This window comes from Balearica regulorum, chromosome 2 (genome assembly GCF_011004875.1).
Source record: "Balearica regulorum gibbericeps isolate bBalReg1 chromosome 2, bBalReg1.pri, whole genome shotgun sequence".
NCBI classification, from domain to species: Eukaryota; Metazoa; Chordata; class Aves; order Gruiformes; family Gruidae; genus Balearica; species Balearica regulorum.
The window spans coordinates 168,414,540-168,433,011 of record NC_046185.1 but is presented as its reverse complement, the minus strand read 5'-3'; the positions used below and the strand labels follow the sequence as shown (position 1 = coordinate 168,433,011).

Genomic DNA, 18,472 nt, shown 5'->3' with positions numbered 1-18,472 from the left:
TAATTGCACATTTTAACTCCTGTCTTATACTGGGCTGACACACTTGAACAGCAAGTTGGTCTGCTTGTAAAGATTCATGGCCCAAAGAAAACAGAACAGCTGATGTAAAACAACTTCACACCGAAATTGCTCTTACCACCAAAGTTTCAAGATGTGAAAAACCCAATCGAATAAGATAATTAATCAAGCACAGACCAAAAATGTGCTGCAAAAAATGAAAAGCAAACCTTTGTGCTACCTAAGACTTTGGTTATGTATCTCACTGGCCTACAGAGACAGTTTCTTAAAACTTACCCAGCCAGCAATCTTAAAAGTAGATTCTAGTGACCTGGTCTTTCCCAAGTCATCCCTATTGATACTTTAAGAACCCCGGTGGAAGTGTAAATTGTATGGTGTTACCGACACTAACTCTCACAGCCTTTTGCCTACCTGGCGATGCTTTTGCGATTGGGAACCTCAGGCTCTCATGGGATACCTGCTTATATCTTTGGGGAAGCAGAGGATCCTATCAGGTGAGAAAGTCTGCAGGTGCTTCTGTCCTTTCATGCACTATACTTCTAGTTAGACAAGGTGGTGAAGTCTGCACAGACAGAGGATGCTGGAGACTGTCAGTATAGAACTTGGTCATTTATTTTCATTACTGAGAAGGGTACAGTTCCCTATCTCACACTCTTCTCTGGTCCCCTAGGTAATTGTTGCTTGGTGGTCTATTGGGGTCAATTAACTTGGTTTTAGCTGCATGATCTGAATAGTTCCACGACACAAAATTAAACTAAACACTACTAGTCCTCCATGCGGTTCAATGTGTTCTTTAGAATATACGGTCTGAACAAAATGCACACAATGCTGACAAATTGTGAGCGAAGTGTGCTGTTCTGTAACCGAAGTAGGGGCAGAGGGGGTTTATACAGCTAAGTGGGGAGGGGGGGAAAATGCCATCTCAGGTGAAAGGACAGCAGTGAGGAACCCTGGGTGAGGGGACTGTCAGAGGATGGAAAGGGAGTACTAAAACCGAGCAGGAGTTCTGCGCAAGGCTGAATTTCAAGGAACAGTAGGAAGGAGTCTAAAGAATAATTACCTTCTATGTTTTTACTTCACGTGTAATGCACTGTTTCCCATTCTTGTACCTATTTCTAGCTGCCCTTCGGCTTTAAGTTTTGATTAAAAAGAACTTTCCTGTGGCTTGTTTAAAAACCTGTCTAGTGCCAAGGGCTTGGGTGGAACTAGCAAACAGAGGTGCAGTGCTGGAGGTGCACAAGGAGCCAAGGGCTGGACAAAGGTGTGCTGCTGGTGTATGGAGGCAGCTGGGTTGTGCTGTTGCGGTCTGAGCAGCAACTGGGCGACAGCAGGCTAGCTGGCCATGAGACTACTTCCCTCTATGTTTTCTTAGTGATGTCCTGTCTCTATTTCTACCCTTTCGACCCTGCCCTGCCCAGTATCTCTACTGCAGAGATACTGCTGCCTGAGAGGAGTGTCCTTGTCGGCCTCTTGGCCCAAACGTTTGGTCACAAGGTTTCCCAGAATAGAACAGCTGAGACCTGAGCTGTACCCAACCTGGGCCAAGCAGTGATGTAACATGTCCTCCCTCCCTGTGGAGCGCCCTGGGGCAGACAGGCAGCCGGTCAGCCAGAGCACAGGGCTCAGGTAGGGCTGTACCCACCGGCTCAGAGCCTGGCCAGCAGGTCCTGCCCTGGTTTCTGCAGAGGGGCTGGGTCCTGCATCATGGGTAGCATCACGGGCAGAGGAGACAAGATTCAGGAGCCCATTTGCACGCGGAAGGTGGATGGCCCTGCCCAGGTCTACTGGCAGGCCCTGCTGTCTGGGGATCAGGGGATTGTGGCTGAGATCCTCAGCGACCCTCGGAACGACCTGAGTCCTAATGCTGTGTTTGACACCAGTGACCTGGAAGAGTGGAAAAACTACCGCTTCAACTTCCGCCGGCTGAGTATGCAGGGGGGCAGCGGGCAGGCAGCGTGGCCCAGCTGAGCAGGGGCTCGGAGCCTTTTGCTTATGTTGCAGGACATTACTATTGCTGGGACTGTGTGTTATGGGTGCAGTTTGGGTTATGGAGGTGTGGGGGTGGGAGCAAGAGCACTGGGATGCGGTTGGGTCCCCCTGTGCTGCTTGTGGGAGATTGTGCATGTGTCTGGGAGCGTGAGGTGTGTCTGGGATACCTGGCCCTTCTAGCAGGGGTTGTGCAAGTGCTTGGAAACTGCTTGGGTTCTTCCACTGGGCAAAGGAGATTCAAACTCCAGGTTGTGCTCCTGTGACCGGCCCTGTAGCCTGGCTCTGTGTGCCTGTTCTGTGTGCAGCCTGTGCTGGGCTGCTGGTTCTCTCTGTGGGTTGTGCTGGGCAAGAAATGGTCGCAGCCCTGCATTATGTCCTCAAGATGGTTCATTTTGAACCTGGCCCTGGGAAACACAGCTGGCTGCATGCTGCTTCTGTGAGAAAGAGGTGAGAGAGATGTAGTGTTGAACGTGTGACGCAGTTTGGGACATGGTCCTCCAGCCCAGCCTGGATGGGCAGCAAGCAGCATGATTTAAGGAGCCCTTTTCCTGTAACAGCTGCCAGCTGTTTGCCAGGAGACCACACGAGCTCAGCAATGGTTCCAGCTGGGTCAGCATCTTTGAGAGCTGGCAGGTTTCAGCCCCTTGCTCTCTCCTACATCCTAGATGTCCATCTCTGCTGAAGCTTGCTTGCCTGCACCATGCTCAGGACTTGTCTGAATCTCGGGTGTGTGTGGCAGCCTGTTCCAGCACCTCTTTATTTTACTTGTATTTGCAGTGCTTTGTGCATGGTGCTCTTCCCAAACACCTTGCTGCTTTCAGCTGTGCCTGTGCCCCAGGCCCTTCATCCGCTGTACTCCCGTCAACAGAAACCCTGTGCCACATGGCTGAGCTGCAGGTGAAAAGCACACTTTCTGGGAACGGGCTTTGCCCCAAGGCTCCTGCTCCTTTGAGTTCCCTGTCAGCATGGCTGTGCAGGCTAAGACGTCCCCAGATCTTTGCCTTTGGCAGGCCAGTCCAAAGGCAGAGAAGGGACTAGCAGGAAGAGGCAGTCCCTTGAGGGGAAACCCGAGTCTCTCAAGTGGGGATGTACGTCGGGTACCCTGGGGGAAAGGTAGGTCTGGGCCCAGTGCTTTTGTGCGCTGTGGCTGGACATTGCTCCTTGACCTCTCTTTCCCTGCAGGACTGTGGTCTCTGAGCTATGAGCAGGAGCTCACCACGCCGCTGCACATCACAGCCAGCCGGGGCTACACAGACTGCCTGCACCTCCTGCTGCTCAGGGGTGCTGCCGTCAACTTTGCACCAGGCGGTAAGACTGCACTGCACGAGGCTTGTGCAGCAGCCAGTACAGACTGCGTGCACCTGCTGCTCAACTTTGGTGCTGACCCTGAGGCTGTCTCTGAGGATGGCTACAAGCCCCTGCATCTCTGCAAGAGCCCACACTCCATTGAGTGAGTTCTACTCAGGGGGCACGGTGGGCCTCCCTCCCCTTCAAGCCTCATCCTCTGTAGAAGGGGTCCCTGCTCATCCCTGCAGGTGGGCTGGTGGTTGCAGCAATGACTGCTGCATGGGGTGGCCGTACTGCCTGTTCCTGCACCGGGACAGCCGCCAAAGTCTAACAGATGACTGCAAGCTCTAGTCCTCAGCTGGTGCAGCTCACCTTGGTGCTGCTGCCTCGCTACCCGCCAGCAATACAGGGCCGATGGTCACACCGCGAAGCTCAGGGCATGCGCTGTGCAGACGGGCCTCCATGGGGTGTGGGAGCACACTCGGGGTGTGATGACACTTTATTGAAGATTTGTGGAGAGTTAGCTAGAATTGGGATGACAGTATCTCCGCTCCGGGATGTGAGGAGCAGGAATTTTTGGACTCTCGGGGAAAAATGAAAGCCGGTACAGATATGGTGAGGTGGGGGGTAGGATAAGAGATGGAGAGGAGAGCCTGTCACTGAGTCTTCTTGGCCCACATAGGTGTGTCCAGCAGCTGCTGCAGCATGGCGCCAGTGTGAACAGTCGGACAGAGGAAGAAGATGACACAGCACTGCATGTAGCAGCACGGCATGGCCTCACAGACCACGTCCAGCTGCTTCTGCGCTATGGGGCAGAGCTGGAGGCAAAGAATGAGGAGGGGCAGACGCCACTGAATGCTGCCTGTGCTCAGCCCCATCAACCCCAGGACATGGACCGCTACTACCGGGTCTGCCAGCTGCTGGTGGAGAGTGGTGCTAGCATCAATGCTGCAGATAGGGACCGCCAGCACCCACTTCACCTGGCCTGCAAGAATGCCAATGCTCAAGTAGCAGAGTTACTGCTGGCCCGGGGTGCAAATGTCAACATCATGAACTACAGCGGCAACACGGCACTGCACAATATCCTGCAAGCAACTGCCTACAAGCTAGAGCACCACCCAGAGCTTGTGGTGCAAGCCCTGCTCAACTACGGTGCCATCCGCATCTGGCCTGGCTCCCTCCTCAAGGTGCAGGGCTCGCGGCTGTGCCGGGAGCATGGTGGGAAGGGAAGGGAAGGGAAGGGAAGGAAGGCTGTGAACATCAGGGCCCTAGTGAGAGCAAGGATGTTTCTGTCACAGCAGGGCTTGTTCTGTGCTAGCCTGCTTGCTGTCCTGCCTATCTCTTCCCAGGGGCTGGGGGAGGGGGAACTGGCATTACTGGTAAGGGATCCCCTGAAGTTTTCTCCTGGGGTCTGGTCTCCTGTAGGACTCTCCTGCTTCTGTCTGCTAAGCTGTGTGGACAGTACTTACCCAGTTTCCACAATCACTTGCCCTGGAAAGTGTTGGCCCTTTTCCTCTCTGGGCATGTGTTTCCTCTTTGGGGCATACCCTTGAGCTCACGCTGTCTCTGCAAGATACCAGCAAACAAAGGGTTAATTTCCTGTCTTAATTCCTGAGCAGTGCAATAATTACCCAGCCCGGAGATCAGCAGATTGCTCTCCCCTTTGGGAAAATACAGGAAAATCAACAATTAACACTAATTAATCTCCTATTAACGCCAGATAATGAGGATCACTGGTACAGCCGGAATAGACTCTGACAGCTACTGCTGGCCTGGGCCATAGGGAGCGGGAGCCAAGAGCTGGGGGGGGGCGGATCTGCCTCTGTGCAGCTATGCATGGGTGGGGTGTGCTCCAAAGGCCACACTGGTGGTGTAAGATACACAGCACTAGTGTGTTGCTTGCACCTACATGGACATAGTACACAGCAGAGATGTGTTGCACAAAATATGTGTGATGTCTTCCTGGGGCGCTGTGTGGCAGCTAACATGGGTGTAGTACTTCTAAGGATACCCGTTGCGTGCGGTACGGATAGAGGATGTCTCTGCAGCCCCATGCTGAACAGGCACAGTGCATCCCTGAGACCCCTGTGTAGCCCTCCACAGAGGCATGGTATGCTTTAGTCTTGCTGCACACAAAATGAGTGTCAGTCCTTGCCCCAGCATGGCTCATGCTCTAACTAGAAAAATGTGAGGAAAGGAGCCTGGCATAAAGCAGAGGGTTGGTTGCTTACAAGCTATTTGTGGCAGTGAGGCAGACGAAGGAGATCTGCATCCTAGCCATGTACATTAGTCCTTGCATGTGAGGAGAGGCTGTGGGGACCCAGTTGTGCTGAACGTAACCGTGCTGTGTGTGTCGGGTGTGGGCTCAGTCACCCTCTCTGCAGGAGCGGTGCTCTGGCATTTCCCACCATCTGTACGTTTGATCTCCTGGGACAGCATGGACGAAGGAGAGTGCTGTGCTAGATTTACCAAGGCTGGCTTTGAGCGTGTGCAGCTTTTTAGGAGGTGAAGGTGGGGCTTGCAGGACCTTGCCCAAAGGCAGTGTTGATCTGCTCTCTCCCTGGTGCAGGTGCTGCAGTACTGCCATACCTGCCCGCGTGTCATCGAGGCCCTGATGAACAGCTATGATCATGTGCGCATCTCCGAGGACTGGGTGGAAGTGGTTCCAGCAGAGGTTGTACAGGTGAGGGGATGCACGCTGCCGGCTGGAGAACGTGCAGCCGGGCTACTGCGGCAGGGTGCCAGAAGAGGCTTGGGGCCGAGGGGAGTTTGGGGCAGGGCAGAGCTGGGGCTGGGTGGAGATTTGCAGGGCACAGGGGTAGGGTTGTTGGGGGATAGGGAGGGTTGACCACGGTAACTAAGGTAAAGGGATGTCTGGTTCCACCTCTGCTCCCAGGGTGGTATCTTCAGCTTTATCTGCTTCTGGTCCTCTCTTCTCTCTCTGTAGAAATACCCACGTTTCTACCAGTCACTTTTCTCCCTGGAGCAAAGACCTCGCTCTTTGCAGCACCTGGCTCGCTGCACACTCAGGACCTTCCTGGAGGGCCGTTTGCTTCCGGTCCTGTCTCAGCTGCACCTGCCAAGTGCCTTGCACCGTTACCTGCTGCTCAGCTTCGAGGATGTTCTTTACTAAGGGCTGCGGTTCCAGCCCTACTGTGCCTTTCTGTGCAGATGTTCCATCCCTGCTGGTGCAGTCTGTGCCTTCCCACTAACTCCTTCCCCTCGCGCGCCTCCTGCCAGGCCACGTCAGCCCCCTGTGCCAAACCTGTCGCTGTGTCCCTGCCCCAGCCAGCCTTGTGCTCTGCCTCCCACACCTATTTTGGAGTGTTCTCTTTACCCATACTAACCAAGACAAACTCCAGACTCACTAAGAAAAGCAAGATATGGGGATTAGGGTGTTTTGTGGGACAAGGGGCAAATACACTGCATTGATCACAGTTTTAGTTGTATGATATCAGCCTCCCTATCCCAAATCTACAAACTCTAACCTGAACCAGGCAGCTCTGGTGCCCTGGGTATTTGCTGGGATCCTGTCTTTAATCAAGTTGTTTACAGTTTGTACCCAAAGATGTATGGAATAAACCCTAGTCTTTCTTTATACGTACCAGAGTACAACTTCTGCCTTGCCTTGACGGCTGTCCTGACAGAGCTGATCCATGTGACATGCCATGTGTAGTGACATGTGCACTCTCAGACCTATGCATCCATCTGCTTCTCAGAGGACATCATAGGGAAATGCGTGGTGGATGTGGGGCTGAGGCCTCCCAACCACGCACTTCTCATGCAGGTACAATGTCTGGGATTGCCTGGCTTTGCAGCTTGGGGCAGGACAGCAGTGCTTGTGCCAGCACTGAGGATGTTGATGTGGGGCAAGGAGGAAGCACGCCCTGGGAATGCCGGTCCTCTGGGCACAGAGCAGCCAGCCCCTAGGACAGCCCAGCCAGCATCTACCAGAGCACAGTACAGGTCCGCACACTGCTGCCAGGGCTGCGCTGCGCTCTAGACAAGGTAAAGGGTAACGTTTGTTCCTGTGATTTAAAGGCACAGTTGTAAAGAAATCAAAGCACTAACCATCCTTTAAAGATCTGCAGTAAGCTAACTCCATTCCTGCTCCTGACTCAAGGAGTGCCTGAACTGCTGCTGGCTGGCAGAAGGTACGCTAGTGCAGCACTGCAGGTTGCTCCTTTTTGCATAGGTCTTTCAACGTCTCTGTTAACGTCCACACTGGCACCAGGACACTGGAACACACGGATCTGAAGGTTAAGCAGTCTGACAGACCCAATGCTCCTGTCTTTTTCTGCCTCTGCTGGGACACAGGGTGTAGCTCTGCTCCACCAATTATCACCACCTTACACAACTAGACCATGCTGCTCTGAGGTAGCAAGCTTGAAATAACTATGCGAGGTTCAGGTGCCATTCCTAATGCACTCACACCAGTGATGCACCACTGCATGAATGCTAATAGGATACAATAGGAATGTGTTTACACGTTACAGGCTTACAAAAGGTGTCAGGAAACCAGTCATGGCAGCCTGTGTGTGCAGGTACTACTATTGCAGTACAGAGATGGTATATCTTAAAAAGGTTTAACAATGTGTTTTATGGCATCCATGGGCAGAGGGGTGAGGTGTCGGCTCAAGGTGACGTACCAAGACTATCTACAAAACAGGGATGAAGGGAGCAGGGGAGTCAAAGCTTTTAAAATACCCAGATAACGGCCCACACCATTACCATGGATCAGTGGTGCATTTCCCTTGAACCGGTGCAGGAACCCAGCCTGAAGTCACCACCTTCCCACCGGCTGAGCTCACATGTCTGTTCAGGGTGATCTGTTCGTGGGAGCAGGACCCATAGTCTTATTCCCAAATTCTAATCACCACTCCAGAGTGTTCATTTTTAGCCAGATCACATCTCTGACTGGAGGAAGAGCAGAAGAAGGAGGGTCTGTCCCTTTCGGTGGCAGCACAGTCTGGGATCACCTTAGCCTGAATGGGTATCTCTGGTATGAAGGCAGTCTGTAGAACAGCACGTGTCTGCCAGTCCTTCTTCTTTCCAGCACTGTCCATATAACCACATTAATGTGTGGTCAGTAATGTGTACTCAGCCACTAAGAGAATATCACCTTAAGGACAGGGAAGGATTGAATTTAATGGTTTGCTTTATTTTGTAATTGTTTCTTGGAGCTGTTGGATTTAAAGCCACGCCTCAGGTCTTGCTGATTACTTTTGCTAGTTCTGAAGTCTGCTCTGCATTTGGGTGATGAGGGCAGCTCAGGTTGAAAGAGGTGACCCTACAGCGTTTTGTTTCTGCAAACACAGGAGCACGCATTGCCACTGCGCGCGTGGGCAGGCCAACTCCTGGCACTGCCAGTTCCTCTTTGGACAAAGGTGTCTTGGCATAGACAGGCACCTCTTGTAATGAAGGACCTGTGCTGGGACTGCAGATGAATTTCCAGGGTTCCTTTCAGAGCTACCAGGTTTGTAGGCAGGGGATCCCAGCATAAGTGGGAGGGCTGAGGTCAAGCAGAGGGCTGAGAGGGGCAAGCCATCCCTGGGCACAAATCTTCATAGACTGGGTTTCTTCTGTCTTCCCACTGAAATTAAAAGGGCATGATTTCATTGTGTGTAAGGATACCACTGAGTAACCATTTTCAAGGAATGTGAGGCTAGTAGGAAAAGGGGAGTATCTTTTACAGTTTGACTGATTTAACTGGGGGGAAAAAACCCAACCCAACCCAAACAAACAAACAAACAAAAAACCAACCAAAACCAGAAAAATTTTGGGCTCTCAAGCCCTTTTTCGGAACTGTAGCAATCAGAAAAGTTCAAGCTAAGTGTAGGCTGAGAACAAATGCTCTGAGTTTAACTCAATTATGCTAATCAATTAGCAATTTTTTTAAAAAAACATTTACAAGAAGAGAATTTAAAAGGTTTGATGTTCCAGAGCACATTTTGGCAATATAACAAGCTGTGCTACTTTTTCTCAGGTTTCTAAAGGGGAAATTTCTAATGCAGCATTGAATGTACTTGCTGGGACAGGAGTTTTGCCAGGGAAGTTTATCTGTCCTGAGTGTGAGGGCTATGGTCTCAACTGAGGACAGCAAGCATGTGACATTATTAGCACAGGGGAATGTGGTTCTGACGTGTTTTTACCAACTGCTACAGGCACAGGCAGCTGCTGATTGCTACTGTGTCCCAGGTTCACTGGGAATGTCTCCTGGGCACATGCTGTTGGTCCTGCTTCAGCATCCATCTCAGTTTTTTGGCAGATCAGTCAGCAAGAGACACCCGTATGACTGGCTGAAGTAATGCGAGTCCACTGCCACATTCTCCATGCAGCTGTCCAAGTGATGTGCTCAGGGAAAAAAAAAAATCATCCCATTTCTAGACAGAAGTTTTCATCCTAGCTGCAGCTACTGGGTCTTACTCTGACCCTCTCTGTGCAGTCAAAGCATTGCCTGTTCCTAGCATCCCCTTCCTTTAACTGAAAGATCAACTGCATCAGTATCTCCCTGCAGACTTCCCAGCCTCGAGTATCTGCTGGGCTCTTACTTGATCTTTCCTGTTCCTCAGTAAAGAGCATAACATGCCATAATAGGTGGACTAGTAAACCATAATGGTACTTATAGAAGGGTACAATGACAAAGCAAGTATAGAAAAGCCCTTCCCTAGGATGTCCATCCTCATGCCTGAGCTCTGTAAATTGCATTTCAGGTACTTTTGAGTCAAAAGGGCATCTTTGTATTTAGCAGTTATAAAGAGAATTTTTTTTTTTCTTCCATAAATTTCACCAGGCACTTTTTGGACCCATGTATGTTTGAGCATTCTGATATCCTTGTGACAAGGATAACTTAATTGCACGTTATGTCGATCACCTCCTCTTATTTGTCTTTATGCTGCCACCTTTTTGCTTCATTTGATGCCCTTTAACTCTTGTATTCTCAGAATATGCGGGCAACTATAGTCTGTTCCTCTTCATCGTATTATTCAAAGCTACACTGATCCCTGTCATCGCTGTCCTTACTCAGGAATTCTATTTGCCTGTGCCACTCCCTGTGTGGCAGCTGTCACCCAGCCCTTAACCACAAGCAGAGGCTTTCCCTATCCCTTTACTGATCCTAGTGCATCACTTTGAGATGAAGGGAGTGCAACTGTGCACAACATTCAAAAGATGGATGTGCTATGATTGTGTAATAGCTATTCTTGGCCATGTGGATGTGAGATCTACACAAATGCCTCAGAAACCTTAGCTTCATATTTGACATTACGTGATTATTTACACAGCCCAGGACGAGCAATGGCAGCATTGCCCTCCCATTCATCACGTTTTGTGTTCATATGGCATATGTCACAACCTCTAAATGTTTTTCATACTCATTACTACTCAGGATGCTGTCCCTGTTTTAAAATGAAGCCCACATTCTTCTTTCCTGTATGTTGCACCTTATACTTAGATGTAACAAACCAGGTTTTTCATGAACTTGGTGTTTCAAGCAATCCAGATTAGGTTGTATAGGGCAAGTGCCACCTGTTACTTTTACCATCCCAACAATTCATTTTTATCCACGCCAATAATTTTACGAGCAATTTTTTTTATTTTCTCCCTGATTGCTAATAACATATAGCGTTGATATGTGAATAGAATACAACTACATCTGTCAAATGGCTATATAGAATAAGTCTTCTCAGTTATCCAATTCTTTCAAATCTGTTAATCCTGATCACACTGATTGTTGCATAGAGCTAATTTTTCTTATTAGAATGTCATGCAGAACTAAGTCAAATGACTTGCAGAAGTATAAGCATGCCATATCTATCTAGTTAGCTCTATCAAACTTGTAGGCTTTCAAAAAATTACATAAAATTATTGGAAAGTACCTCTTTCAAATGACATTAATTTGGGTTCTAGCTTTTACTAATTGACCGAAGACAATCAAGGGCAGTCAAGAGAGACTTCAGGGCCTAGGGACAACTGGTTAAGGAATCATAGAATCACAGACTGGTTTGGGTTGGAAGGAACCTTAAAGATCATCCAGTTCCAACCGCCCCTGCAATGGGCAGGGACACCCTCCACTAGCTCAGGTTGCCCAAAGCCCCATCCAACCTGGCCTTGAACACTGCCAGGGAGCCGGGGCAGCCACAGCTTCTCTGGGCAGCCTCTGCCAGGGCCTCACCATTCTAACAGTAAAGAATTTCTTTCCAACATCTAATCTAAATGTACCCTCCTTTATCTTAAACCCCTTGTCCTGTCACTGCACTCCCTGATAAACAGTCCCTCTCCATCTTTCCTGTAGGCTCCTTCAGGTACGGGAAGGCCGCAATTAGATCTCCCTGGAGCCTTCTCTTCTCCAGATTCAGCAATCCCAACTCTCTCAGTCCGTCCTCATAGCAGAAGTGCTCCAGCCCTCTGATCAGCTTCGTGGCCCTCCTCTGGACTCGCTCCAACAGCTCCATGTCTTTCTTGTCCTGGGGACCTCAGAGCCGGACACAGCACTGCGGGGGGGTGTGTGTGTGTGTGTGTGTGTGTCTCACCAGAGCGGAGTAAAGGGGCAGAATCCCCTCCCTCGACCTGCTGGTCACGCTGCTGGTGATGCAGTCCAGGATGCAGTTGGCTTTCTGAGATGCAAGCACACATTCCCGGCTCACGTGGAGCTTCTCGTCCCACAACACCCCCAAGTCCTTCTCCTCAGGGCTGACCTCAATCCATTCTCTCTGTAGTTGTGCTTGGGATTGTGCCGACCTACATGCAGGACCTTGCACTTGGCCTTGTTGAACTTTGCACAGTTCCACCTCTCCAGCCTGTCCAGGTCCCTCTGGATGGCATCCCTTCCCTCCAGCTTGGTGTTGACAGCAAACTTGCTGAGAGCGCACTCGATCCCACTGTCTATGATGTCGCTGACAAAGATGTCAGACAGCGTCAGTCCCAATACCAACCCCTGAGGAACACCACTTGTCACTGATCTCCACAGGCAGCCTTCTCCTGTGGAGAACACTTGCAGGGAATGATGAGGGGAGAAACAAGAAGAGACAGCAGATCAGTATCTGGCTCTGAGCCTGGTGTCACCAACAGAATTCTGGGGTTTTTGGTTTTTTTTTTATCATGGGTTGGTCTACACAACACCAGGCCTGCTGGTGACAGATGGGGTACACCTGTCCCAAAGGGGGAAAAGGATCTTTGCGCAGGAGTTAGCAGGACTCTTTGAAAGAGCTTTAAACTAGATTTGAAAGGGGAAAGGCATAAAACCAGGCTCACTAGTGATAAGCCAGGGGGGTGGCACACCAATGTTTGTGGGACAGTGTGAGAGTGACCTCCTTTGAGTGTGAGAGTGACCTTTCAGTGGAGGTAGGGGATGGAGATCCATGTGACAGCAAAGACACGAGGGTTATTGATGGGTTAGAAACCACAGAAGCACCTGAGAACAGTCACGCAGGAATTAGGGCTTCTCCCCCGAAAAAGGTGGTGGGATCAATCGCCCAACTGAAGTGCATCTACACCAATGCACACAGCATGAGCAACAAACAGGAGAAGCTGGAGGCCATTGTGCAGCAGGGAAACTGTGATACAGTTGCCATCACGGAAACACGGTGGGGTGACTTGCACAACTGGAGTGCTGCAAGGGATGGCTACAGACTCTTCAGGAGGGATAGGCAAGGAAGGAGAGGTGGTGGGGTGGCCCTGTATGTTAGGAAGTGTTTTGATTGTTTAGAGCTTGATGATGGTGACATTAGGGTTGAGTGTTTATGGGTGAGAGTCAGGGGGAAGTCCAACAAGGCAGATATCATGGTGGGAGTCTGTTATAGACCACCCAACCAGGATGAAGAGGCAGACAAATTATTCTATGAGCAGCTGGGAGAAGTCTCTCAACCGCTAGCCCTTATTCTCGTGGGGGACTTCAACTTACCAGATGTCTGCTGGAAATACAATGCAGCAGAGAGGAAACAGTCCAGGAAGTTCCTGGAGTGTGTGGAAGAGAACTTCCTGACACAGCTGGTGAGTCAGCCAACTAGGGAAGGTGCCCGCTGGACCTGTTGCTTGTAAACAGAGAAGGACTTGTGGCTGATGTGACAGTTGGAGACTGTCTTGGGCATAGAAGACATGAAATGATAGAGTTTTTGATTCTCAGAGTAGTAAAGGGGGGAGGGAGGGGTCAGCAGAACTGCTACCTTGGACTTGGAGAGCAAAGGAGAATCTCCATCCTTTATTGGATGCAGGGGGGAACATAGTGACAAAGGATGAGGAAAAGGCTGAGGTCCTTAATGCCTTCTTTGCGTCAGTCTTTAGTAGTAAGACCAGTTGTTCTCCAGGTACCCAGCCCCCTGAGCTGGAAGACATGGACAAGGAGCAGAATGAAGCCCCCATAATCCAAGGGAAAATGCTTAGTGACTTGCTACACCACTTAGACACACACAAGTCTATGGAGCCGGATAGATCCACCCAAGGGTTCTGAGGGAGCGTGTGGAAGTGCTCACTGAGACACTTTCCATCATTTGTCAGCAATCCTGGCTAACTGGGGAGGTGCCAGTTGACTGAAGGTGGGCAAATGTGGCACCCATCTACAAGAAGGGCTGGAAGGAGGATCCAGGGAACAACAGGCCTGTCAGTCTGACCTGGGTGCCAGGGAAGGTTATGGAGCAGATCTTCTTGAGTGCCATCAGGTGGCACGTACAGGATAACCAAGTAATCAGGTCCAGTCAGCATGAAAAGCAGGTCCTGCTTGACTAACCTGATCTCTTTTTATGACAAGGTGACCCCCTTAGTGGTTGAGGGAAAGGCTGTGGATGTTGTCTACCTGGACTTCAGTAAAGCCTTTGACACCGTTTCCCACAGCATTCTCCTGGAGAAACTGGCTGCTCACGGCTTGGATGAGTGTAAGCTTCACTGGGTAAAGAACTGGCTGGATGGCCAGGCCTACAGAATTGTGGTGAATGGAGTTAAATGCAGTTAGTGGCTGGTCACAAGTGGTGTTCCCCAGGGCTCAGTACTGGGGCCAGTTCTCTTTAATATCTTTATCAGTGATCCGAACGAGGGGATTGCGTGCACCCTTAGTAAGTTGGCAGATGACACCAAGTTGGGCTGGCCTGTTGATCTGCTGGAGGGTAGGAAGGCTCTGCAGAAGGATCTGGACAGGCTGGATCCATGGGCTGAGGCCAACTGTGTGAGGGTCAACAAGGCTCAGTGCCGGGTCCTGCACTTGGGTCACACCAAGCCCAGGCAACGCTACAGGCTTGGGGCAGAGTGGCTGGAAAGCTGCCCAGCAGAAAAGAACCTGGGGGTGCTGGTCGACAGCCAGCTGAATATGAGCCAGCAGTGTGCCCAGGTGGCCAAGGGGGCCAGCAGCATCCAGGCTTGTATCAGAAATGGTGTGGCCAGCAGGACTAGGGAAGTGATCGTCCCCCTGTACTCAGCACTGGTGTGTTCACTTTGGGCCCCTCGTTACAAGAAGGATGTTGAGGTGCTGGAGCGTGTCCAAAGAAGGGCAACAGAGCTAGTTAAGAGTCTAGAGAGCAAGTCTTATGAGGAGCGGCTGAGGGAACCTCACAAAGTTCAACAAGGCCAAGTGCAAGGTCCTGCACATGGGTCAGGGCAATTCCAACCACAACTACAGACTGGGGAGAGAATGGATTGAGGTCAGCCCTGAGCAGAAGGACTTGGGGGTGTTGATTGATGAAAAGCTCAACATGACCCAGCAATGTGCTCTTGCAGCTCAGAAAGCCAACTGCATCCTGGACTGCATCACCAGCAGCGTGACCAGCAGGTCGAGGGAGGGGATTCTGCCCCTTTGCTCTTGTGAGTCCCCACCTGCAGTGCTGCATCCAGCTCTGAGGTCCCCAGGACAAGAAAGACATGGAGCTGTTGGAGCGAGTCCAGAGGAGGGCCACGAAGCTGATCAGAGGGCTGGAGCACTTCTGCTATGAGGACGGACTGAGAGAGTTGGGATTGCTGAATCTGGAGAAGAGAAGGCTCCGGGGAGATCTAATTGCGGCCTTCCCGTACCTGAAGGGGCCTACAGGAAAGATGGAGAGGGACTGTTTATCAGGGAGTGCAGTGACAGGACAAGGGGTTTAAGATAAAGGAGGGTACATTTAGATTAGATGTTGGAAAGAAATTCTTTACTGTTAGAATGGTGAGGCCCTGGCAGAGGCTGCCCAGAGAAGCTGTGGCTGCCCCGGCTCCCTGGCAGTGTTCAAGGCCAGGTTGGATGGGGCTTTGGGCAACCTGAGCTAGTGGAGGGTGTCCCTGCCCATGGCAGGGGGGGGGTGGAACTAGATGGGCTGTGAGGTCCCTTCCAACCCAAACCATTCTATGATTCTATGATTCTATGAATTGGAGTGGTTTAGTCTGGAGGAAACTGAGGGGAGACCTTATCGCTCCCTACCACTATCCGAAAGGAGGTTGTAGCCAGGTGGGGGTTGGCCTCTTCTCCAAAGTAACAAGCAATAGGACAAGAGGAAATGGCCTCAAGTTGTCCCAGGGTAAAATTAGATTGGCTATTAGGAAAAATTTCTTCACCAAAAGGGTTGTCAAGCACTGGGACAGGCTGCCCGGGGAAGTGGTTGAGTCGCCATGCTTGGATGTATTTAAAAGATCTGTAGATGTGGCACTTAGGGACATAGTTTAGTGGTGGACCAGGCAGTGCTAGGTAAATGGTTGGACCTGGTGGTCTTAAAGGTCTTTTCCAACCTAAATGATTCTATGATTCTGTGAATCTAAGACATCCTTCGGCTGTTTGTCTATAATTACTTGGGATGTATGTTGAACCAACTGCTCTGTAGTTTACTGGATATCCATGTGAACACATTTAAATACTAGCAAGACATTGGCTTATTTTTCCCCCCAGTTATCTTAAGTTCCCCAATGTGCCATGATTTGTTATAAAGAAAAAAAAAAAAAAAATCAATGGTTCAGTGAAGTCATTAGTCAAGTAAATACTCTTGGATATAAGTTATCCTCCAGCAGATTATAAAAATTGTTACTTAAACAGTTTCTCTTTAGCATCTTCTTTAATTACTAATGGAATAAAAAGTATTTCATTACCACTGTAAAATATGAATATTATCCATTGTTGTTTCAAATACAGAGCAGAAATATTGATTGAGTTCTTGGTTTTCATTATGCAGAACATATGTTTACACACAGAAACCTAGGGCAGGCACCCAGCGACTGCAGTTCTTTGGATTCTCTGCTGCTGGGGCATCCTGCTCTGGGGTTGACATTTCAAAAAAAAAAAACCAAAAACCTGAGAAATTGGAGAGGGTTCAGAGAAGAGCCATAAGTGAGTTACGGATTGCCAGTGATTCCTGGCAGTGGGAACTTCAGAGGGGTGGTGGTTGGACACACTATGGTTGATCCTTGGAGCCCTGTGTGCAGTTGTAGGTGCCTGTTCTTTGGTCCCAGATTTATAGGGCGGAAAGAGTTGGCAGCAATCTTCTACAAAGCGCTGTGAGCACATGGGCTAAACACACCCTCCAGCACCAAGCTGACATCCATTGCTGGTCCTCAACTGCGCCTTATCAAACTTTCTGAGGGGCAGGCTGCGGAGTTTATTCAGCATTGCCAGTTCTTCTGAGTAGCGCTTAGAGGTAAAACTAGATCCAGTGGCTGGAAATTGAATCTGGTTAAACACATATTAGAAATTAGACACATTTTTAATAGCAAGGGTAATTAATCTACCAGTTAATTTCATCTTAGAATAGCTTCTCATGGTGGATGTGGATGTCTCCTCTCTGTCTTTTTTAAAAATCACCGGAAGATCTGCCCTAGCCCAGACCAGAATTCATCCAGCATGGTGCTTAGCCAAGTCCCAAAGAGATCAAACTGCTTAATTACAGATCTGTGATCCATAGTCTTGTTGCTCTTCCACACTGGTCCACCATTGGCCTCTGTCACCACGGGGACTGTGTTTGGGCCCAGGGTAAAGAGACAGTTTCATGTTTCCCTTAACAGTGCTGCTCACTTCACTGATACTTCATTGATGTCTCTGACTTCCCCTTAGTTTCCTTCATTTTGTAACTACTGGTTTGTACTGGCTCTGTCAGCTTCCTTGCTCTAAATTTGCTGCCTGCACTAGTTTCTGAAAAAGACATTCTGAAATAAATGGTGATGCTACTTTAGAATTTTATTTACATATTTGCTTTTATTCAATTTCTCTCACAAGCTCTAGTTTTGAGACTTCAGCCATTTGGAAGCACTGAGCATGTTTCACCCTGTGGGACTGGGCAGTGTTTGTGGATTGCCAAAGGACCTCAGGGCTGGATGTGACACACAAACGTGAACTCCCTCCTCTCACCAGTCCACCAGCACATGAGAACCTCACAGGGCTGCCTCATGACACTTGCAGTGATCCCACCTGAGGAAGCACTCCGAGGATCTCTGACTCATGACAGTAGGAGCCTCAGTGTTTGCTCCAAGTTGCAACCCCACACAGCAACACAGCCCCTCTTTGAGCAGCACCATGCAGAGCTCTGCTGGACTCACTCCAGTGGCTGGTTTGCCCCTACAGCGGCTCTCCTGGTGCTGAGTGCTTCTGGTGCTTCACCATTAGAGGCATGACTCCAAATGCTTCCTGCGCTTCTGTTTCCATCCAGATGTTCTGCAGCAGCTGCTGATGCTCCTGAGGTACCATGCTCTGCAGGTGAAACCCGGGGGAGCACAACCCTTTTGTACAAAGGCACTCTCCAGGGCCTGACAGCCCCTGCTACGTTCCTCCAGCTCATCACCAGATGTCAGCAACACGGCTCAAATCCACGCTGTCCCACCCACCTCCATGCTGGTAGCTGCAAGGCTGTCCCTTGGGTTTCTGGGCCACATGGGCTTGGGACAAATGCAAGCACATATCTGATAGTAGCCTGTGACTTCTTAAATTTGGTCCTATGCCTGGCCAGCCTTACTTTGATTCCTGGAAAATACTACAGCAGGTAACTAAACAATTTGTAAGCGCCTTGACATATGCAAAGTTGGTCAGATCAATCCTACCTCCTTCTGTATCAGGCCAAAGGGCCTGTGGGAAAGGTACAGAAGGAGGGGATGTTATGTGTCTGAAATGTCTTAATTTCATAGAATCATAGAAAGGGTTGGGTTGGAAGGGACCTCACAGCCCATCTAGTCCACCCCCCCCCCGCAATGGGCAGGGACACCCTCCACTAGCTCAGGTTGCCCAAAGCCCCATCCAACCTGGCCT

The 18,472-nt window shown here is 50.1% G+C and overlaps 1 protein-coding gene across 4 annotated transcripts in view; it reads left to right on the top strand.

Moving 5' to 3' along the window:
• Window positions 1-18,238, top strand: part of ASB10 (ankyrin repeat and SOCS box containing 10) — a 34,649-nt gene extending 16,411 nt beyond the window's left edge. For 2 of the 4 annotated variants that reach the window (XM_075746994.1, XM_010304299.2), the window contains 4 exons: window positions 3,190-3,457; window positions 3,977-4,481; window positions 5,864-5,977; window positions 6,242-9,028. In XM_075746994.1, the coding sequence (XP_075603109.1) occupies window positions 3,190-3,457; window positions 3,977-4,481; window positions 5,864-5,977; window positions 6,242-6,427 (1,073 nt within the window). In that variant the 3' untranslated portion in view covers window positions 6,428-9,028. Of the gene's footprint in view, window positions 1-932; window positions 1,946-3,189; window positions 3,458-3,976; window positions 4,482-5,863; window positions 5,978-6,241; window positions 9,029-17,879 lie in introns of those variants that run through there. The other 2 variants (XM_075746995.1, XM_075746996.1) reach the window with 2 other exon arrangements.
• The last annotated feature ends 234 nt before the right edge of the window (window positions 18,239-18,472 follow it).